Raw genomic sequence first — 23508 nt, 5'->3', positions numbered from 1 at the left:
TTTGTTGTTTTTTAAGCAATCATCATTCGATTCGAGAATGTTAAAATGTACGCCATACATTACACCCATTTTAAAATTAAAATATTAATGTGATAATTAGAGGCACCTCCGTCCTAAAATATATGGGGTGTATTACCAGTACTACTGCTGTTATTATTAGACTCATTTCCGTCTGTTTAAAAGAGACCAACATCCTATCATGTGGCAAAAGTTAGATTTTAAGTCTGGAACTATGTGGCGAAGGTCAGGGTGAACCGCATTACAAAATAAAACTCTTAAATATTGTGTTCATACTCTTAAATAAATTAATTGTATCTTTCTAATAATGACCAACGTTCCTACAGTTTCATGAGCTATCAATTTCGCTCGTTGTTCGAAAGCTAGCTGGTGTTCGACTCGCAATTAGCTCTAACTCGGCTCGCTCGTTTAATGAACGAGTCGATCACAAGCTCGCTTTTCAAGGTCGAAAAATAAATGAGCCAAAAACAAGCTCGTCATAGCCCAGTCATGTTTGATTTGATTTAGCTTGGAAATAAATAAATGAATAAATAAATAAATGATATACATATAAATATTGTTCTTAGATTCATATATGGCAAATTTAAAAGTTATTTTTTTGGTAAGCAAGATTTTTTAATTTTAATACTAATTAATAATACTAAGAGCAAAAGCAAAGGTTAATAATAAAAAATTAATCATAATACATTTATAATTAGTATTAATTAATATTTTATTTAAATTTAGTTCAAGCTGGCTCCAGAGCCGGCTCAAATTATTTTCGAGCCGAAAACAAATTGAGTTATCCCAGCACGAACCGGCTCGAATTACTTTCAAGCCGGTCCCAGCTCGTTTGTATTCTGCTATTTGCCGGTCCGAGTTAGGCCAGTTCCATTGAATGCTTGGTGGTGACCTGCTTAGTTTAAGATGATCTTGTTATTTTCGCTGCTCTTGTCACTTTCGCTCCGGCCATGCAAACAATTACCTGGAAAGAGAAATATACGAGCACATTCTTGATGCAACATGTTCTTTCGTTATAAGAAGTTTCCTGATAAGATATAGCAAGTTAGTTGATACGCAGGAGCTCCCTAGATATCCATTCGGAGCCTCAGTGATCAAAGTGATGTTTTTTTTTTTTTTTTAGAGAGAGAAAGGTTGCACGCTACCCGCTTCATTCATTAGGCATATGAACTTAGCAACATAAAGTGAGGCCCGCTTCATTCATTAGGTATATGAACTTAGCAACATAAAGTGAGACAGCAAGGGCCTCGGGAAGGCAAAGAAATCTAGGAGTACAAGATCAAGAAGGAAGCAAAGCGAAAGCAAAAAGAAAAAATTACAGACGAAGATGTCCCGTAGTCTTACAAAAAGCGGCACACTCCTTCGCCAGCTCGCCAGTGAGATGGGGAGCATCAGTGATCAAAATGATGTTAAAGAGTTGATGGCAAATTGCTACACCAGAGAACCGTAACCAACCTGCTGTTCAATCTTTTTTTCATTTAAACTGGCTCACAACAGCAATAATAATTGTAAACAGAACCGCCAGTTCAAAGTAAAATCACAAGGAGGACGTCTGATGATGTAGGTAGACCAGGAACCGAGGGGCTTGAATAAATCCAAATGATAAAAGTTTCCTAACCAATAGGTCAACAAAATTATCCCCAAATGATCTAGCACAACGACAGCATCTGACCGGAGAAAACAAGAGGCTTCGTGATTTTTCAAACAAAAGAGTAGAAATCCTAACTAGATTGAATTTTTTGCACCACAGCAGAGAAAAAGAGAGAATACAAACAAATATAGGTTGATTGTTGTACCAAGAAAAGACAGACGCAATTATGATAGTGTGGATAATGCCTAGAAAGTTAACATAGCACATTTCTCCGAGACATAAGTAGCATAACCACTGTCACAGTACCGACATAGAATAGTTTAACAAGGGAGTTTGGTTGTGCTATTAATTGACAACAAAAGAGAGAATCCATAAATTATCCACCAACATAAGAAAGACCCAAAGAACCTAGGCAAGTTCTCTCTAACAAAGCATCTTGCAAACTCGAACATGAAAGCTTCACTCAGATTCTACCTGAAAAGCAACAAAGTGTCTTTTTAAACTGTAACAAATCCATCATAGGCAACATAGATTAAAAAAAGAGCCAAGTTATTACGGCAGGAGATCAGGACCATTGATGAACTCCTCCACCTGCTAAGGCTTCACTTCATGGGGCATCTGCCTGGGGCTGCATAAAAACCATTTGAGAGGAACACAACTTGCAAACAGACCGTTAGTTTGCCGGGAAATTAAAAAGACAACTTACAGAGCCATTAGGTTGCTGGGATCTTGAACGGGATCTGCAAAAAGTTCCAGAAACAAGCGAATTCAATAATCCAGTACGCTGCCTTAACAGCTGGATCCAAAAGCCTCAACGCCTCTTTCCACGTCAGAGTAAGCCATATGTAAAAGGAATGCAACTCAAGAAACTTTAGCAACTCATTCCTAAATGCAAATCCATCGATGAAAATTCAAACAGCTTGCAAATGAGAAAAGGAAATACTCGTACTCCAGATGAGCCTAGAGAACAGTGAATTTGTGGTTCTTGTAAGCATGAGTGACATTTTGATTATACCACCAAAAGTCCAAGCAAGAGTCCTTAGCGCAAACTCCTAATTACTTTCGATGACTGATCGCTGTGCCCACTTCATTTTATTCCAACATAAATCCAGTTCCCTTATCCAAAGCATTTCTGCTCCCACTGAGCTCTGATGGTTATCAGTCATAACCAATAAGGCACGGATTTAAATATGCTTCTTAGGTTTCAGAGCTGCTCATTTATGAAACAGCATACCTCAAGCAACCAAAAAGAGTTGTAGGCAAATGGCATCATCAAAGCCTAACATGCAATCCCCAGATCGCCGCATATGCCCACATCTATAAAACAAGAAAGATAATCTTCAAAAAAAACAAAAATAACTGGACAGCTTGGCACATGCTTAATCATCGGTTGACGCTGAACAAAGCAAACTACAAGGAATCAAAAAAAAAGATTACAGCAACTCAAAGGCATAATACAAGCAGACACAATCACGAAGTGCTGTTGAAATGGACATAGGCTACCACATTAGTCGCAGACTACACCAGTTAAAAAACAACACATATCCTTAAAATGAGGGATTCTTGGATTTTTATGATCTTATATAATTCACCAAATGGCCTTGATAAAATCATAAAAACACAAGACCTCTTATTCAGAAATATGTGTTGCCTTTTAACTAGTGTAGTCCACGACTGATGTAGCAGTTAGGTCAAGGCAATAATTTCTCCACCCACCAAAGTGCATCTCTATCCATATAGCTAAAAAAGCTAATAATAACAAAACTGACACTACATGAACCACACTAAACAAGAAAATTTGAAAAAATAAAACTTCTACATTATCAAAGTTATATTTGATCCAGGAGGAACAATCAACTCCCAAATCCATTATTGGGTCAATGGGAACCCCATTCTGATTCACATTCCAAAATAAAACTCAAATCCTCTTATTCCTATTCTGAATCAGGACCATAAGACAAGTAAAATCTCATTCCAATTTGACATGACAATAATAACAACTTTTGTTGTGAACAAAAAGCATGGACAATTGGTCGTTTCATCATTGTGATCCCATCGCATCCTGATTTGTTTCCTATTCCAACTCTTGTCGTGAGAGTTGGAATAGGAATACAAAAATAATAACAGCAGCTAGGCTTTATTTTCTCATTACTCCCGCTGATCTTCTATTCTATCTTCCTTTAAACCCCCCATCTTTACCAATGCACGATAAGGTCTATAAGGATCTTATATAAGCAATTTTAATCGGATCGCATGCAACTTATCCTCCAACTATGCACTGTCAGATAAAATGGTTTTTTTATTCGTCTTTACTAGTTACTTAAAATTATAATATATATTAATAAAGCATGGTACATATTACAACATTGGGTAAATTTTGTATTCTAGAGCAATATTGGCCGATTGAACACTACACTAGAGACACTTCTCTACTGTAACGATCCAAGTCTAATACTATACTATACCAATGTCCTCAGAAACTTCTCATTAAATTATAGAAAGAAAATGAAGCACTCCCCCATTAGATACATCTTCTTAATTAAAAGTATTTTCTTCTCCAGCTTGATTCCTTTAATTAGTAAAATGCATTCCACATCACAAACTAATACCAACTTGTTAAAATTTTGGATTCTAAGTTTATTCTGTCTTCTCCGTACTACCACCAAGTGTTCAATGCTCATCTTAGATTCATCAACTGAAAGAATGTCATAATAACAGAAAACATGGCAGCTAATCTGAATTACCTATAGCATTAGCATCTCATCAATCACCAATACCAAAAAAAGAGTTAATATTGAATTCAATTTCACCCTATTGACACAGGAAAGCCATTCACCTGTCCCCTAATTATTTTCATAGAAGTTCGCTCCTTCATAAACATCCTTGATCACATCCATATCCTTCAAACATAACCTGATATCCTTTTTTCGACACTTCCATCCATCTTTCCACAAATTCTTGTTTAATGTGATATTCCTATAATCCTATTTGAGGTAACCACTAACCACAAATGATATTAACAAAAGATCCCAAGGTAAGCGCACTTATATTACTTGCCACCATACCCTACCATATTTAAGGTTCTAAGCTACCATCATAACAATCATATTAATGTCATTTTTTATACTGTACCAAAATTAATGTCCAGTATTTTTTTTGATTACTTAGAAACTCTCTTCTAGAATGTTGTATAGCATGTTATAATCATCATGTTTACCAAACTCACATTTTACTACAAGGTACTCAAAATTCCAAGTTCTTCCCACTACTCTAGAATTATCTGAAGCCATTCATTATATACAGTTACATATGAGTGTCCATGCCATTCATTATATAGAGTTACATTTGAAGCCATTCATTATATACAGTTACATATGAGCATCCATGCCCAGCACTCCATCCTTGGAGGCCTAGTTTGGGATTGTATTATCCAAACACGTCCTCTGACATACTTAGGAGGGACCCAAAAACCACAAAGGACTTGAAACTGCCTCTTACCTCCCCTGTGGGGGTTCCCACCAGGCACCAGCATTATAGAGTGTTGGAGGGGGAGCTGCGAAGTACTATTGAATTTTCTAGGTCCTTTAAAGAATGAAAGCAAATGCATTTGGGAAACACAATCCCAAACTAGCCCTTGAGAGTTTGCTATATCCGGCAATGGAATTGCGACAAAATTTCTACGCAACAACAACCAGAAAACTTTTAATTGTTGAAGAACCATTTTCATATTCTTCTTAACTAAGTATAACAAATACCCTCTTATCCAGACTTGAAAACACACTAAAAGATAGAAACTTGCAATCAAAGGATTCAAACATGAACTTTCTTTTTAACTTCCCCACTAGAAACTTAGCATTTCATAATCCTACTTACGCACTTAATGACCCTACTTGACAATTTAAATTTCAAATTATTCAACACTATTGTAATCAGGTTTTGCCTGATTGCAGTCACCAACCAACCTATCTAGGGGATCCACACATTCCATTGTACTTGGCTAACTCTATTCATATACTGCTTTTGATCTGGGTACAGACTGAAATTTCACTAGATGCAGCAGTCCACCAAGCATGAAAAAAAATTATCCCAAGTAAAACAAAATATGGCATGATTGTTACTAGTAGCTCTTGAGTAATTTGGAAAATCAAAAGCTATCTGGGACTAGCTGAATAAATAAGACAAACCTTGACAAGGGGTGCCCTTTCGATCCTGAACGTGAACGAGAAGAAACAGATCGGGAGCGAGATCTCGACAATGAACGGCGTGACGGCTTTGCCTTCGGAGACTTGCTGCACAATATATTAATCCAATGTTGATAACTGAGAGTACTCAGAACTTTTCACAATAACAACTAAAACATGAACCTATCAAACCTTCTGCTCTTGCTGTAACTGCGACTGCGCTTAGGGCTGGGGCTTCTTGAGTAGGAACGGCTTCGGCTCCTAGATAAGCTACGCTTTGCATCATATTCCTTCACCTACAGCAGGAAAATTTTAAAAATGGATAAGTAAGTTTCACAACTTGCAATGCAGCAAAGTTTAGAAAGCACAAGAAACATGCTTACCCTTATATATGCCCGAGAAAATGCATTCCGGAACTCCGAGTCATCAAGCTTCCGAATCTGCATGAGAGGAATTACAATAAAATTTTAAGACAACATATCGAAATTCATAAAATAATAAAATAATAGAGAGGGTAAATAATGAGATTATTTTTATCCTAATAAGATAATCCCCAACCCATCATGAAGCAACTCTATGTAGAAAAAGCTTCATAAAAGGACCATATTTTGCTGAAATTTAGAGCAATTATAGCTAGAAAAGATAGCCAACCCACCGCATACTTCATATCATCATAGTTTGTATAATCTACGATACCTATAGTACCTGCAATACATAGTTTAAAGCATTTTGAAACTACCAGGTCAGACATTGCACAAAACATGAAAAAGCACAAAAGCTGTAAACAATTGACTGGTGAGAGAAACTGTCCCCAATGCAGTGAAGGGTCCTAAATAATTTCTAAAGAAAACAAGATATTAAAGTGAAGTGGGAAATATAAAAGTATATCTTCCAACCTTATTCCACCAACATGCAATGTTATAGGAAAAGTTCAAAAGAGAAAAGAAAAGAGAAGGTACCACGGTTAAATCACACATCTTTAGCTCAACCTACTATTACATAGAAGTTTGCTAGATTGCATAGCATTAGATCAGTATAAATTAAGAAGTATAGAGAAAACTAACAGGCATAATAATTAGTGGGAGATGTACTTTCTCTACTCTTATCCTCAAACTAGAAAACATTCAAATTGATTTAACCCTAAAAAAAGCACAGCCATAACTTAACAAAAAAATAGAAAAGTAATACCAGCAAAGAAGGAATGCCAAAGGACATCTTTCCAATATAGAATAATGAACATGCTACAATCATTTTAGAGGCTATAACAGATACCCTTCACCTTCAGAGAATCAGGAATCAAAGAGGACTAAAAGCAGAGAATTGAAAAGGAGCAATCTTTGTTAAGGATTTTTGCATAATCCCAAGGAGTGCCATGCAACTCAGCATGCTCTAGCACGGCTGGCACATTCTACCCATGCTAATACGCCTGTGCTGCCCATGGAAACCATGCTAACGTATAAAATAGGGTGTGCCCCCAAGGCATGACAGCATGTTGTGCCGAGGGGTGCCGACGTGGCATGCCGTGCCGATGGCACACCAGGCACATCCCATGTCGGTGGCATGCGATACAACAATTCTCACATAATCCTTAGCAAGTATGGCTCACCATTTTTCTAACTTAAAACTCGCCACTAAATTTTGAAGAAGAATTTAGTACTAATAAGAGGATATGGACCTTTGCTTTATTAATGCTAAAAGAATTGTAGAATCAAACGGCAAGACACAGAAGCAAACGAAAATGAAAGATAACTGATTGTCTTAATTCCTAAACTACCAAACTACCTCATCTGATAAGAAAAACAATAGCTTTAAATTTCACCATTCAATGCAGTTATATGACATCCAAAATACAAATACAAAGTCGATTTCATCATTAGAACCAAAAAACGAATGTAAAGCTACATATATGCAGGTTAAAAATAAATAATATTTGAGCAATCCTAAAATTCTATTCCAGCCGAAAAGAAAAAGAATTATCTTAATTCAGAATATCTGATTCTCAAAAGAATATTGACCCAAGACAAATTAGAAATTCTACTGAAGCTGCCCAAAATTTGATACAAAAAAACTACCACGTATATACTAACAAGATGAAAAAGGAAACAAAGAATCGCTGCAACTTACCTCCACCCTCACGAAATACTTCAGAGAAACAAACATCACCAGCTCGGCGCATGTGATCCTGAAATAATTTTTTTTTCAATCAATAGAAAAGAAAAAAAAAAGATTAGAAAATCTAAAGATTACAATCTTGCTACGAACTTTTAGATCTTGCCATGATGCAGAAGAAGGTAGACCAGTCACCAAAACTGCAGATGCAAACAAGATAAAACTGAGAAGCAACTCCATATACAAAAATTCTCATCAAATATTCAATAAAAACTCAGCCAAAACATACCACGATACTCTGAGCGCCTAGAAATGCTACCGCGGCGGCCACCACCACCATGACCGCTACCACGATCAAATGAGGAAGATTGAGATCTCCCACCATGCGCAAGCTCCACCTGCATATTAATCTGGAAGTTTGCATAAAGACAACCAAAATAAAATCCTACTTTTGCAATAATACTAGGCTTACTCGTAGTCTGTGACCATCAAAATTATATCCATCACGACCACGAATTGCATCTTCAGCATCACGAGGGTCCTCAAACTACAAGAAACAACAACATCACAAGTGTTAGCATTTCGCCGTATTCACAATCAACACATAGTCCTCTAACAATCACTGGTGAGTAACCTTACCTCAACAAAAGCATAGCCGGGAGGCCTTGGAGGAATCTTCAAATCAATACCAACAATTGGCCCATACTGCAGAAAACGTATTAAAAATGATTTCTCAGTTTGTATAAAAGAATATTTCAAGAATTCTACAGACCTTTATAGCAAGCAAAAACGGCTAAAAACGGCTTTAATCATTTAATGGCAGTGTGACATCCCATCAAGCATTCAAAGTTCTTAGTATGAGGAACAAAGGAGATTATGGTGAAATGTAAAAGACAGTTAGCCAAGTATTTTCTTTTATAAAAGATATAATATGGGCATGCACTTAAGAACACCAAAAATTACACCAGTTTGCATTGCAACATTCTACAAGTTATCTTTTCCTAAAAATTGAGGGAAGCACAAGAACCGTGCATCACAAAGTATCACTTGAACTTTTAGGGCTAAAGCTGAGACTTATAATTCAGAAAATAATAGATCTACGACTTAGCCCTAGATCGACCTACATACCAAGCGTGTTAGATATTGTAAACTTTTAACACAGAAAAATTCTTAACAGGACCCCTTTTCTATTTAAAAATTGATGTGATCTTGAAACAGGAACGGAAAAACAATAAGGATGAAATCCTAATCCTCTCTCAGGAACATGGTATTAGCTCGTACCTTGTAAAAGAGATCCTCGACCTCTCTTTCGCGGATGTCTCCAGGGAGATTCCCCACATAGAGGGTCCGGCTCGAACGCCTACTCATATTTTCTGCAAATCCAAGAAAAAAGAAAAAAGGAATAAAAATCACAAAAGCCCCCACAAAAGAACCTCATTTCAGGAATAACGCCATCGTAAAGATCGGAAAAACAATCTTGCGCTCGAATTCAACAAAAACGAAGAATAAAATCAGCGAAAAATCTCAACATTCCATGAAAAACGCGGAAAAAACGAACAGATCGAGCCTTTGCAGACAAAAATAACGCGAGACTAGAAAACGAACAGATCGGGCCTTTGCAGACAAAAATAACGCGAGACTAGAAAACGAACAGATCGAGCCTTTGCAGCAAAAAATAACGCGAGACTAGAAAACGAACAGATCGACCCTTTGCAGCAAAAAAAAAAAAACGCGAGATTAGAACGAGAACACAAGGAGATAAGCGAAAAAGGGGACCGAGAGATTAGGGTTCTTCGCGCTAGGGTTTCTAGGGTTTCAAGAGTGCTCGGAAGGGATTCACAAACCTCTTGGGGTCGGAGACGAAGGGCTGCGTCGGGAATCGGCTGCGAAAGGATGAGGGCTCAAGGGATTTGGTTGAGAGCGTTGGGGGAGAGTACATATAGGGCGATCGGTTGCTTTAAGATTCGGATTCTAAATCAGGGCCGCTCGAGCCGGGTTGCACCTGTGAGTTGGGTTGGGTTCAACCCGAACCCGTCGAGCCCGGATTTAGAACTTGGTCTGGCCAAGGAGTCGGATTCAAATGTCGGGTCGGAGTCACGTTGCATGAAGGTTTTCAATACGGGTCAAAAAAAAAAAAAAAAAAAAAAAAAAAACCCTAAAGTGCAAATAAATTTTCTTAAAAAAGAAGTTTGGCGGTAGATAGAGCTGTTGAGAAACTGGATAGTTCAGGGTCTATCCAGCATATAGTCGTCCTCGTTGTATTCGTGCCGCCTCTCTCTCTCTCTTCAGTGAATCCTCGATCTTCCGACGCATCAATCTAGGTAATCGATCCTTCCCCTTCTCCCACCATTTTCGATCGATTCACTTTATCACGGAGCGATTTTCTCCAATTTGTTTACCTTTTGATTTGGCCCCTTAAATTCAGAAAATTGGATCTGAACGTTTCTATTGCTGATCCATTTCGTTATTCTTTGTTTTAAATTTCGACTCCCGTATCAGAGATTTTAATCCGCCTTTCTCCAATCCATTAAAATCCGATATTTTTATGCAATCCGCGCTGATTCATGCACTTGTGGCCAGTTCAGTTGTATAATTCTGTGTAATCGGTGTGAATTGGGGTAGAGGCAGTACAAATTGGTCTTATTTCAATTTTGGGGATTTGGGGATATTTAATTGCGTAGTTTGATCATGGATAGTAACAAGGATGAGGCCGAGAGATGTTTGAAAAAAGCCGAATCTGCTGTGGCGTCTGGAGATAAACAAAGAGCAATAAAATTTATTAGAATCGCGCAGCGATTAAACCCTAATCTCCCAATCGACGACCTTTTAGCTGCCTCCGAGAAGCTAGATGGATCTGATTTCACTACAGCAGATCAAGTTATTGAAGAGACCAAATCGTCGACGGATTCGGGACCTTCTAATGGGGATCGGAGTTACACTGAGGAGCATGTTAGATTGATCAGAGAAATCAAGAGGAACAAGGACTATTATGCTATTCTTGGGGTGGAGAAGAGTTGTTCGGCCGAGGAAATTAGAAGGGCCTATAGAAAACTATCCCTTAAGGTTCATCCCGACAAGAACACGGCTCCCGGTGCTGAAGAGGCATTCAAATCCGTGTGCAAAGCTTTCAAATGCTTGAGCGATGAGCAATTAAGGCAGGATTATGATCAAGTAGGTGTTGTTGATGATCATGAGTATGAACAGCAAGCTTGGAATACAATGATGAGGAGAAGGCGGCGAAGGGCCACCAGAAATGAATTCTTCGATGAAGATTTTGATGCTGATGAGATATTCAGATCCTTCTTCTATGGTTCGCAAGGTGATGTTTTCCACGCACATAATGTTTACAGGCCAAGAGGAATGGGGGGGCAACGAATGGATCATCATAATTTCGATCCGGCATCAGGGTTTGGTATTATAAGGCTAATGCGGATAGTGGTTATCTTGATTTTCTTCTTGTTTGCATTCGTTCCATTTTTCGAGCCAGAGTATTCTTTGCAGAAGTCTTATAACCATCGGATTCCAAAGGTCACGGAGAAGCACGGGGTTGAGTACTTTGTGAGGAAAGAAGATTTCGAGCAGCGATTTCCGCAGGGAAGTTCTGTTAGAGATAATCTCGAAAACCATGTTTTGAGAGATTATAAGAGTATTCTTGGGCGCTACTGCCATTTCGAGATGCAAAGGCGCCAGTGGGCCAAAAACTATCCGACACCTCATTGCGATAAGCTGAGGAGTCTTGCGGCAGCATGAAGTTGTTCATGAGGTGATACCTTCTTTCTTTTCCTGATTATTCCTTATTGTTTACCCTTTTTAGAAATATGGTGTTGAATTTGTAATACGCCTTGTTGGATTACTTTTTTGTCACATTGCTTGCTTGTATGCTTATATCTTTTTCCTGATTGTTAAGTGCATTAGTTGTTCTTTATTCAATTTAAGTGGTCGCCACTCCATAGAGCACGGAGATGGAGAGACAATGACAAGGAAACAATTCACTCATTTTGTTCATTAGGTGATGTAACTCCAACTTGTAAGCTGCACAGGCCCTGTTTTCACAGTTTATTTTGATGGTCTCATGTTGCCATCGTCAATACAAATATGGTAGATGTAGGAGTGTAGCAAATGTTACAGCCTTAACCTATTTGAGAGTTGAGCTACAGCAAATATTTATATCTGTTTAACTGTGTAGATTATAGCTTATCTCATTCTAATACACTTTTTTTTTAGTGAATAGTAACAAAGGGGAAAAATAAAAAAAAAAAATCAAGAAGGTATTTGTCAATGAATGTATACACTGCGTTGTTATGACCGCCGGTTTGATAAGGTGGAACAATGATTATTATTATTTCAATGGTATGCCATAGTTCCCCAATTTCAGAAAAGTGATATGGTGCCCAATAGTGATGAAGTGGCTGTCCTGCATGGCGTACTAATCACCTTTTTTCCTCTTAGCTTAGGGATACCATAGTTCCCAAATTTGAGACATCCACAGGACTCATCACTGTCCATCACATTTTTCTAGTTTCAAACTGGTCCTGAAATTCATCTGCACTTGATGACCATCATACCAATGAGAACGGTGAGGTTATTGAACTCTAATAGACATGTTGATATGGAAAAATCTCGAAAAATAGCTTTGCTGTGTTTGTGTGGCTGGGTATGCGTGGAAGTGGCCATTAAGGCAATTGTAAGGTAGTGGAGTCTATACACCCAATGGGTTGCTTATCTTCATAGGCTTGAAGCAAGGTGGGTGGTGATGCCACCATGAAAAAAGGAAGGTAAGCAGATGTTACACTGTCATGTAATTGGCTGTTTCCTTCAGACAAAGTTGGATCAAATTTCTCTCTAACTTGAACGTGATATAGCGAGAAGTATTTCTTTATGTTCCCAGTTATGCAATATGAAGCTTGGCTGCACCATACGAAAAAAGTCCTAGAAGGTTGATGTAGACTGAGATATTTGCATGTTTAATCCGAATCTATCACTTTATCTTTCATGTATTTCCCATTGTCATCTAGATTCTCAACATTTTGTAACATCTGGGCAAACATTACATGTTGCATAGCGTGTTATCTTAAGCAATCCATCTTCTGTTTGAAGTCGATCCTTCTAGCGGCAATTTACCTCAGGCAGTGATGATTTAATGCTTGTCTGTTTTCTAATGGCTTCTTTGGTTGCATGATGAACGCTCAAAAGTTTCTTCCTCTTTAAACAGATGCTGTACCCATATTTCTTTTCTCAAAAATCTTTATAGTTTTTTCGGTTCTTACAGATCTGGAAAGACCCGGCCGCTTCAACTTGGAAATAGAAAAGAAGCTTTAAAGACATTCAGTTCAGGTAATGAAGAATACATGATTCAAATGAAGCCTATGATTATTGGAAGATTATGGTTCGTGATCTTTACTGACACTACAGCAATACTACATTATTATATGGCATTAAATTCGGGTAAAGAGGCATCGACTCGGGCATAGTTGCCGCGAAGAACTACATCGGCAAGTCAGTATGTTTATGGAGCTCTACCTTGTCCAATTTTACGGTAAGAACCCTCACAGGCATCAGTGGTGACCAAAATTGATCAGTGTGAGACATGGCTTTTTTAGTTTCTTTTTAGGTTCATTTATAAGTTTATAGCTTCCTAAGCTCTGTTTTCGTTTGACTTGCGCGGTACTTCTTATATCATTGTAACAGGGTAAATCACTGCTTATTTCTTCGTAAGTTTGGATTGACGTAATTGTAATTTGGCTGCTACCACTCACAATGATGCTAAGGGCATCGGCTGCTCTTGCTTTACTTGATTTACGGTTAGAGCGCAACTACGTCAATCCAAACAATTCTAAACTCTTGTGTATTGTTAAGATTTTTTTTTTTTTTTTTATTTGCTATTTTGGGTAAGAGAGTTCTTGCTTGATTTGGTAGAAAATTAGCTCTCTGCGTGAATTTATTTTCGTTTCGTTTAAAAACTATCCGGTGGTGGACCCGGTGTTCGCACACTAGTACGCCACCACCTGATACGGTACCTGACCGGGCACAGGTGTCACCAAAAGCGAAGTTGTCCATCTATTTTACAATACTTACACCGCATCTTCTATTTTTAATTAATTATATATTTTTAAAAGATATATAATAAATTATTTTTTAAAAATTATGATAGGATGGATGATTTTTTTAAACAAATTTTGATTAATTTTAGGAGCACCGCATCAACAATATCTAAATTTTTTTTTCTTTTCTCGTGCCTATTTTGGGCTACACAAACCGAGCCGGTCAGGTCACAAGACTCACAACAACGAAAAATTCTAAAATGCAACGGATGTATTGATGACATGGCGTAATAAATCAATCAAAAAAAATTTTTTAGAAATATATGTCTCATCATGGTTAAAAAAAAGTATTTTTATTGTATTCTTGTTCGAAAAGAAGGAAAATTATTGGCTTGTTATTAATAATGTGGTGCAAGTGTAATAGTGTAGAATTCCTCCCCAACCACCCTCTCATCAAGTTTTCAACAAATTACATGACATATTTGGTTGTTCAGAAGGAAAATCAAAATCAAAGTAAAAATAAAAATGGATTGAAATTGAATGAAAAAAGAATCAAAATCGAAATAGAAATAAAAACTGATCGAAATCGAACTGAATGATAAAAATAATAATTTATTTCGTTAATACGAGAAATCAGAATTAGAGTTATGTTCAAATTGAAATAAAAAAATTACACTTTTAGTAAAATATAAATTTTTTGTTCAAATTTTGAATCAAAATTTGAATTTACAATTCAAATTCAAGATCTGTTAAAATTTTAAATTTAAAACTGTAAACTAAAATTTAAGAAATTAAAATTAAAATTTTAAATTCATATATTAAATTTAAATTTGAAATTATGATATAATCTAATAAAATTATATAATTTATATTTGAATTCAAATGATTATTAGTGGGAAAAAAAAATCTTTTCTCAATCCAAGTCACTTATGAGGGATTCAAATTCCTCCAAAATGGGAATACAAACACTACAATAAAAACTAGTTAAGGTATCAGCGCAATATGATGGTAGTTAATATTATATTTAATTTATAATTAATATTAGAAAGTATATATTTAGTTAAATAATACAATATTAATAAATTGTCATTATTTAAAAAAAAATTTCACTGCCAAATAAATTTCAGATTTAGTATTCAAGCAAAAATTCAATATAGAGAAGCAAAAGAAAAGGAGAAAAAAATATTTTTTTTGTTCACAGATAAAATAATATTTGACAAAAATTATATTATTGAGAATATATAATTATAAAGTGTTCGCGGTTCACGTTCGAAGTAAAATATTATCATTAGTTGAAACTTAATAATTTTATTCTGCAAATTATTAAGATAATAGAATAATTTAGAAGAAAAAAATGAGCGAGTTTGGTTTAGAGTGTGATGCGTATACAAATTAATATAATCATTTAACGTGGAGCTCTCACTCAACAAAAAAACCGGTTGAAAGATGGAAACTATGAATCAATTGGCCTGGTTCAGTCCAATGAAATAGACTAGTTCAAGCTAAAAAAGAGGACACTGGTTTGGGTCAGGCGGAAAAAAAAAAAAAAAAAAAAAAAAATCTTAAGCCAGTTTAGGGTAAAGACCTTATTCAATTATAATCGATTCGGTTCAAACAATTAAAAGAAAAATACGATTCAAAAATGAAAATGTATAAAGCAATTGATCTGGTTCAGCCCAATGAAGCAATTTGACTCGGTCTAGTTTAAGTAGAGACAGAGAAAAATCATGTTTGGTTCAAGTAAAAAAAGGTGAAATTATTTGAAGGACTTGAGTCGGTTCAAAATGGCACTCATTCTTGACAATCCGGTTCGGTTCAAGTAAAGGAAAAAAAACCGGTGGAGCTCACAACCAACAATATTGAAGAGAATACTACCATGTAGCAAAATTTTGAAGAAATAATAAATAGTAATAGATAATAGATATCCTATTTTGATTTTTATTTCAAATCTTAATTACTTTAAACAAAATATGCTCTAAATACGGTTAACAAAAATAATAAATTTATCAAAGATTTTAAAAAAATCAAAAATAAAAAAATGGATTTAAGAGACTCTTTGGTACTAAGGCTTACGATGTGACTGCCAAGAAACCAAAGCAAAGCAAATGGCGAGGCATTTGTAATATATGTGTATATAATATATAGAATTGAGCCCTTATATTTTTTAAAGTACCGAATTATTGGTAATTATAAATTTTTGGCCATTGCATTAAAGAATATATGATTAGAATGATATAGATCCTTTAGGGTTAAGCAGGTGGTTGATTGAATAGTATAATTTTACAGATAAAAATAATTAAAGCGTAGCATCTTAATAAGTAAAATTTACCAAAGCCCATAGTGCTTGGTTAATTTTACAAGATACTGGCTTAATTATATATATTCTTTAATATATTCTATATATAATATATATATATAATATATATGGTTAGGCTGGTATTCTTATGGAAGCCATGGAGCCTCTCCGTGCTTTCTAACTTTGTTTTCGATGTTCGGACTTTCGAAATCGCCATCGGCTCTATTAGCAGGTTGATCTAGCAGTATTTGAAGTACCAGAAATACTTTGTGATTTTTCGACTATCACTTTGCTAGGTGATCGCAAGATGGGGCTCAAAATCAATATTTTAACGGCCGTGGTGAGCGGTTGCAGTTTAACGTGTATAAATATCAAAATCGCTGAAATTTTGAATAGAATTTTATATACCTATAAACAGATCATAACTTTGATCTAAAATTTAAATTTGGGGGGTCGTTTCATCATTATTTTGTAAGATTTTTATTTTCAGCCGTTGATTTGAGGTCCACTCGATCAATAGGCAATGAAGTATGAAAAATTAGTAAAAATTTATTTTCTAGATACTTAATAGTCAGATCAGTCTAACGGGAGCAGATCGTCGATTCGAAAGTCAACATCGAAAACAAAGTGGAAGCGCGGAGGCGCTCCTGTGCTTCCATAAGCATACCAGACGCACTATATATACTGACGATTTTGCCATTATGAGTTGGCTGCTTTAATCATTCAGCCATGGGATGTAAACAAGGGATCATCGTACATCGTGATAACCAATTTTCAATTGAAATGAATTTTAGGCAGGAATCAATGAACGCATCACTTGCAATCACATGGAGTTTCGAATTGAGAGCAGATTTATTGAGCGAATTTCAAGAATTTCTCATATTTCTTTTAGATCATGGATTAATTTGATTCGGTGGGATCTTTCATCAATTTTTTCACCAAGAACGTTTTAGAAATTTTGACCCCGAGTTTGGATAGTATCCTACTTTTCGCTGATTCAGGTTTATATATAATATTTTAATATTAAATATTATACTAATATATCTATATATATATATTAGTAATTATATAATGAATTAGGCGGAATACGTTATTAATAGTATAAAACGTTTTTGCCTATCAAATTTTTAACCTTTTGCGATGAAAAATTGTATGGTCAGATGATATTAGTCGGTTAGAGTTAAGTGGTCCTAGGGTTGCAGTGGACCACTGGGTTATTTAATATTTAATTCATATGGTTAAGAAATATTAAAAAGAACTTAATCCAAAGGCTAAAAACTGGTCTAGCAATAATAGGATTTTGTACTAATAGTAAGCCCAGTTCCAGACTCTATAGTTAATATATATAATGAATATTAGATATTATATATATTGAAAAAGAAAAATCTCGAATTTTCCGAAATCGTATTTAAATTTCCATACCCCGAACGAATCGGATCTGATAATTTATAGCGTCGTCTTAAATAAAACTCATACGTATATACGGGAAAAACACTAGCGCATTTGCAATGCATGGTAAGTGAAAAGGATGGATGGGCCTCGGAAGGGCGAAAGGGGCGGTGTCTACTCCTCGCTCTCGTCGCCGCTGCCGCCGAAGAGGTAGAGGACTAGGGAGACGCGGAGGGGGGGGCCGCCGACGCGGGGGCGGGAGTCGGGCGATCCAGCTTCGGCGCCGGCGAAGGAGAGGGCGGCGGCGAGGTCGGAGGGGAGGAAGCTGATTAGCAGGATTAGGGTTATGGAGAGGAGGAGGAGACCCAGGGGGCTCAGCTGCTCCGCGATCCGCTGGGCGACCTGCTCCGCGATCCGCTCCGCGAGGATGAACGGCCCAGCCTTCAGCGCCGCCACCAGCGCCGAGGCCAACAGCACCTTGTGCGGCGCCACCGCCACCGCCGCCGCCGCCGCCGCTCCCTGCTCCTCGTCCATGCCGCACCACCCCGCCGCAGCTCACCTCCGAGGTCGCTTCCTAATGATCAGGTGATGATCCTCTCTCTCTCTCTCCTCCCTCCTCCCTCCTCCCTCCTCTTCTACTGCGTGTATAGATGTGAGAGAGAAAGAGGGAGCGAGAGAGAGGAGTGAGAAACTTAGCTTCAGAGAGTGAGAGAGAGAGAGAGAGCTTGTGAATGGAGAGGTTGCTAAATGCTAATGAGTCGCGTTTTTGGCTCTACGTAAATTAAACTATAAAAAAAAAAAAATGGTGCAAAAAAATTTAAAGGCTTTTAATATTTGGTTTGTAGGATTTTTTTTTAGTCACACTTATTTAGTTAAAATAATAATATTTTTATTATATAATATTATATATTATTTATATATAATAATTATAATACTATATTATTATTTATTATTATTATTATTATTATTATAACTTATATTTTCTAATTAAATATATTAAAACTATATTATATGATAAATTGATATAAGCATATAATATAAGTATGTAATAGAATGTCTACAATACTAAATATATATAATAATTTTTCACTCCCCTGTGTGTGTGTGTGTGTATATATATATATATATATATATAGAGAGAGAGAGAGAGAGAGAGAGAGAGTGAGTGAGTGAGTCCGGTTGGGATAGTATCGATAGTACTATCAAATTTTTCACCGGTAAATTTAACTTTATGACTATTTTCACCTGTCAGATTATACTATTCAACTAATAACTCACTCAATTCTGGAAGACCCACATTATTCTAACTGTAAATTTCTTCATCCAAGAGCCGAAACATAATAACACCAATAACTTAGGACTATTGATGACATTCCGGTATATATATATATATATATAGGCTAGGATGTTTATGGAAGCACGGAGGACTCCGTGCTTCCACTTTGTTTTCAATGTTGCGACTTTCGAATCGTCGATTGGCTCTGTTAAATTTGATCTAGAGTATTTGAAGTAGCTAGAAAATAAATTATGCGATTTTTCGATATTATTTGCTTAGTGAACGAAGGGGCTCAAAATTAACGGCTGAAAATAAAAATCTTACAAAACATGATAATATAACATTAAAATTTTAGATCAAAGATATAGATCTTGTTTTATATAGTATAAAGAATTTTCTATCAAAATTTTACGTGATTTGGATATTTCTACACCGTTAAACTTGCAAACGGCTCATTATGACCATTAAAATTATTGATTTTGAGCCTCTTCGATCACTAGGCAAATGATATTGAAAAATCATAAAATTTATTTTCTAGATACTTCAAATACTCTAGATCAAATTTAACGGAGCTGATCGACGATTTGAAAGTCGCAACATCGAAAACGATCTGAAAGCACGAAAAGCTTCGTGCTTCCAAAAGCATAATAGCCTCACACTATATATATATATTGCAGAGCTATTATATTTTTGAAAATATAAATGAATTGTTGCTTTCGACTTTTCTGGCTTTTGGATCAACCTCTTTGTCTATTTTTAATCTTGAATTAATATTACTCTCCCGGGGGACCACTCGATTCTAGATGGGACAATTTTCATTCGAAACGCATAATTCTTAATCCAAATATTAAAAAATCAAAAATATATACCAACCCTTTATACTTCCGAAAGCTAATAGCTCATATGCTATAAATAAAAAGAGAGAGAGAGTCTGGTTACTATACTATCGATACTATCAAGTGTTTGGTACTATCAAATTTTCTGCTGTTAAATCTATCTTTTTAATTATTTTCATCCATTTGATCATACTATTCAACCAATCACTCGCTAGATCATATTACGGTTAGGAATTCTTATACAATGATTGTATTTGTGGACTTGATTGACCTCGGTTCAACCAGATTGGACCAAAACAATAAATTCGCCGTCAATATTTTAAATAAGCTTTTATATTAAAATTTAATTATTTTTTAAGTCAGACCAGGTTGATGAACTAGGTTGGGACGTTTGTATGTTGTCACACATGCACGGCAATTTTCACCAAATGAATATTCACTTCATTGGCGAACATGTATGATATTAGAAGCTTTGTCGAAGGGCTCTAATTAATGACACAAAATAGTTGGTGATTTAGACATATCAACGGATGCCATAAGCGTCCAAGTTTGAACTTGAACTTAACATGTTAGTAATTATGTTTAATATAATTAGGCCCAACAACAACTACATTTAAATATAATTAATTATCTTGAAGGGATAAGCTCAACTTATATAATTAAGGAACCAACGAAATTTACTAACGTGAATAATGGTGGGGTATGGCATTTTATAAATAGCTGTATTGGTGTGAGGAGAAGCCATTTTGATTGGGAAACAAGAAAAATTTAATAGATCACGGACATCAATAAATTGGATTGGGAAATTAAAGCGGATTAATGTGACCAAGTTAGGAATCTTTGCCAGATCATAGATAATAATAAGGACAATAGTCTCTCATGATAATTTATCATACGTTACCTAATGTGTCAAATACAAATGTACATTAAGCACATAGATATTATTATACTAATAAGTACATGTTACAATTAGGGCCGGCAAATGAGCGAGCCGGCTCGCGTTCGAATCGCGTTCAACTTGATATTTGGCTCGCTTGAGCTCGACTCGAAATTAAATGAGCCGAGCTTGAACAAAAAAAAGGTTCGAAATTCATTTCAAGCCGAGCTTGAGTTTTACTCGGCTCATTCGAATTAGGCTCGAAAAGCTCGAATATATATATATATATATATATATATATATAGTAGAGCTACTATGTTATATCGAAAGTATAGAGATATGGTGCTTTCGATTTTTTGATTCTTAGATCAATCCCTTTAATCGTTTCTTATCTTTGGATTAATATTATTATTATCTTGTAGTGACCACTCAATTCTAAGAGTATTATTTAATTCTAAGGGAAACCGCAATCATCCTGACCATACAATTTTTAATCAAAGGGTGAAAAATTCAAAAACATTAAATTCTCTATATTTTTGATAGTATAGTAGTTCCACACTCTCTATATATATATATTAAAAAATATATAAATATAATATATTTTAATTATATATAGGCTAAGTGAATAGTCTGAGTTTAGTTAAAATCGGGCCAATGTTGTTGGCCCATAAAAACAAGCCCAATAGACAAATAAAAGAGCAAAATTTTACTAAATATTTTTTCTTTCTTTCTTTCTTTCTTTCACAGAGCTCTAAATTTTCAATATGTTTCTCTCTCTCTTTTTCTGTCTCTCACCCTAAGTGGCCAAGCCGGAAACCCTCTAAGTTACCAAGTAACATATATGTCCGCCGTTGCCTACCTTGCTATTAATTGTATGCTTGAGAAAATATACAGAATATTTTTAAAGTAAAAAATTATTATTCATATAAAATTTTAATTTTAGTTATATATGATTGGATAGTTTAATTTAATATTTATCTATATAATTTATTTATTTTTGACTGCATAAATGAAAATGAATAATATAGAGATTGAAGGCGGAAGAAAAGATATGTGAGACTGAAAAAATTAGATATTCAATTCATAAATTATTTTTTTTTCATATTATAATACTATATTTCATATAATTATTTTGTACTTTGAACTATTAGACATATTTTTGTATCAAATTATAGATAATATTTTATACAAATTAAACTATTGATCGTATAATGTTGAGAATTTCAAGCGGCTTGTTTAGGGCTCGAGCTCGCTCGACTTGAAATTAGGCTCGCTTGAGCTCGGCTCGAATTAATTTCAATCCAAGCTTGAGCTTAAATTTAGGCTCGAAATTAATTTCAAGCCGAATTTGAGCCGAGGTAAGCTCGCTCGAGCTCGGCTCATTTCCACCCCTAGTTACAATACAAGAGAAAGTATACTGTATTACACATACACTATATCAATAAGAACCAACTAATCACATCTCTTCTCAAAAAAAAATACAATAAAAATATTTTTTTATTATTGACGGATTAATTCAAAAGGATTGATTTGATTGGTTGGAGACGCAATGTCACCGGTTACCTGGTGCATTCTAAAATTTTCCACAATGCACATAGCATAAAATACTAAACAATAAAAAAAATTTACAAGTAAATTGTATAAAAATTAAATGCGAAACTTTATTTTCCGCACGAGTTCCTACAGGAATACCTACTTGTAAAATATATTTCTCTAGCAAATTAAGACATGTATACAAAGGGTGGGTTATTTATCATGTCAAGTAAATGAATTCAAGAATTATAGATCATTGCAAAATTTTGTGAAAAATGTTAGTTATTACATTGATAAATGATATCTACTGATAAATAAAAATTTGCTCTGTATCAAATGCTTTTGGTTAGGCCTAATCAAACCGGGCCGGCCCGTCCGGTCGGGTCTGGTACATTAGATTGGACCGGATGTTAAACTGGCCTGGGTCTGAGCTTGGTTCACCCGGCTTGGTCTGAGACTTCCATTACCTGACCCAGCCCACCCAATTTGGACCACAATTGGGCCGATAAAATGGAGGCCTATCATTAAATGGCCCGATTGCGACCCACTTAGCTAACAAACCCTTTTCCTATTTTTAATCTTTAATTAATTAATTAAATTATTTGCTTATCTTAATTATTATGATCTCGTGTTGCCAACGTCAATACAATTATGGTAAATGTAGGGGTGTAGCGTATGTTATTTTTTTTTGAGAGATATATAGCACGCTACCCGTTTCGTTTATTTTATTTAGAAATAAACTTAGCTAGAAATGTGAATCAACTAGGATTCGAACTTGGGTCTTACGACATGGGTCGTCCCTTGGCTAGCGGAGTAGCCAAGCCTAGCGTTCCGTGTAGATCACAGGGTACCGACATGAACTTAGCTTTCACCCCACCACGAGTCCACCCCAACAGGCACCTCCCTCGCAAGACCGGCAATAGTCTGGGCCTCCGAGCTCCTCGCTGTTATCAGACTCTCATCCATGCGTAGTGCAAGTCCGAACCACCCGGCTTCACTCACCGCAAAGAATTCGTGGGTAGTACCAATATCCATCAGAGTACCAACCACCAACCTTTTTGCCACTTGCTCTAGGAACGGTCGGTATGTAGCGTATGTTATTAGTCCTTACCCTATTGGAGATGAGGTAGAGGAAATGTTTATATGTGTTTAAATGTGTAGATTATAGCTTATCCTCTTCTAATAAATACACTTTCTTTAGTGACAAAGAAAAAGACAAAATCAAGATTTATTGATGAATATATTTATATATACTGCGTCGCCTGTCCTGCGTGTCGTAATAACGTCCATCACATTTTTGTTGTTTTGTTGTAACATCTGGGCATGCAAAACATTACATGTTGCATAGCATGTTATCTTAA

The 23508-nt window shown here is 35.8% G+C and overlaps 2 protein-coding genes across 14 annotated transcripts; one reads left to right on the top strand and one right to left on the bottom strand.

Moving 5' to 3' along the window:
- Nucleotides 1783–9823, bottom strand: LOC109709558 (serine/arginine-rich-splicing factor SR34-like). 11 transcript variants are annotated; one of them, XM_020231845.1, is made up of 16 exons: nt 9744–9823; nt 9181–9272; nt 8539–8604; nt 8372–8446; nt 8189–8309; nt 8053–8099; nt 7915–7972; nt 6446–6495; nt 6174–6230; nt 5983–6086; nt 5794–5898; nt 2844–2926; nt 2559–2757; nt 2316–2429; nt 2166–2237; nt 1783–2083 (listed from the first exon to the last, which is right to left on the bottom strand). In XM_020231845.1, the coding sequence occupies exons 2-12, from the start codon at nt 9265–9267 to the stop codon at nt 2845–2847; spliced, it is 852 nt and encodes a 283-aa protein (XP_020087434.1). In that variant the 5' UTR covers nt 9268–9272; nt 9744–9823; the 3' UTR covers nt 1783–2083; nt 2166–2237; nt 2316–2429; nt 2559–2757; nt 2844. The 11 variants fall into 11 exon arrangements, with proteins under 11 accessions (XP_020087434.1, XP_020087436.1, XP_020087435.1 ...); XM_020231847.1 differs by having other exon boundaries at nt 2182–2237; XM_020231846.1 differs by having other exon boundaries at nt 2316–2349.
- On the top strand, nt 10059–13777 carry LOC109709509 (chaperone protein dnaJ 49). 3 transcript variants are annotated; one of them, XM_020231775.1, is made up of 3 exons: nt 10059–10220; nt 10485–11662; nt 13169–13777. In XM_020231775.1, exon 2 carries the CDS (start codon nt 10588–10590, stop codon nt 11647–11649), a length of 1062 nt encoding a protein of 353 aa, XP_020087364.1. In that variant the 5' UTR covers nt 10059–10220; nt 10485–10587; the 3' UTR covers nt 11650–11662; nt 13169–13777. The 3 variants fall into 3 exon arrangements, with proteins under 3 accessions (XP_020087364.1, XP_020087363.1, XP_020087362.1); XM_020231774.1 differs by having other exon boundaries at nt 10480–11662; XM_020231773.1 differs by having other exon boundaries at nt 10399–11662.

This window comes from Ananas comosus, linkage group 4, assembly GCF_001540865.1.
Source record: "Ananas comosus cultivar F153 linkage group 4, ASM154086v1, whole genome shotgun sequence".
Lineage (NCBI taxonomy): Eukaryota > Viridiplantae > Streptophyta > Magnoliopsida > Poales > Bromeliaceae > Ananas > Ananas comosus.
This window is presented reverse-complemented; position numbering and strand designations above follow the sequence as displayed.

Bases quoted from the DNA above. Each gene is read 5' to 3' on its own strand.
- LOC109709509 (XM_020231775.1), top strand. From the start codon at position 10,588: ATGGATAGTAACAAGGATGAGGCCGAGAGATGTTTGAAAAAAGCCGAA.
- LOC109709558 (XM_020231845.1), bottom strand. From the start codon at position 9,267: ATGAGTAGGCGTTCGAGCCGGACCCTCTATGTGGGGAATCTCCCTGGA. The intron at 8,310-8,371 runs GTAAGCCTAGTA...GCAAACTTCCAG, and splicing joins TTGATGGTCACAGACTACGA to ATTAATATGCAGGTGGAGCT. The intron at 8,100-8,188 runs GTATGTTTTGGC...TTGCATCTGCAG, and splicing joins TAGGCGCTCAGAGTATCGTG to TTTTGGTGACTGGTCTACCT.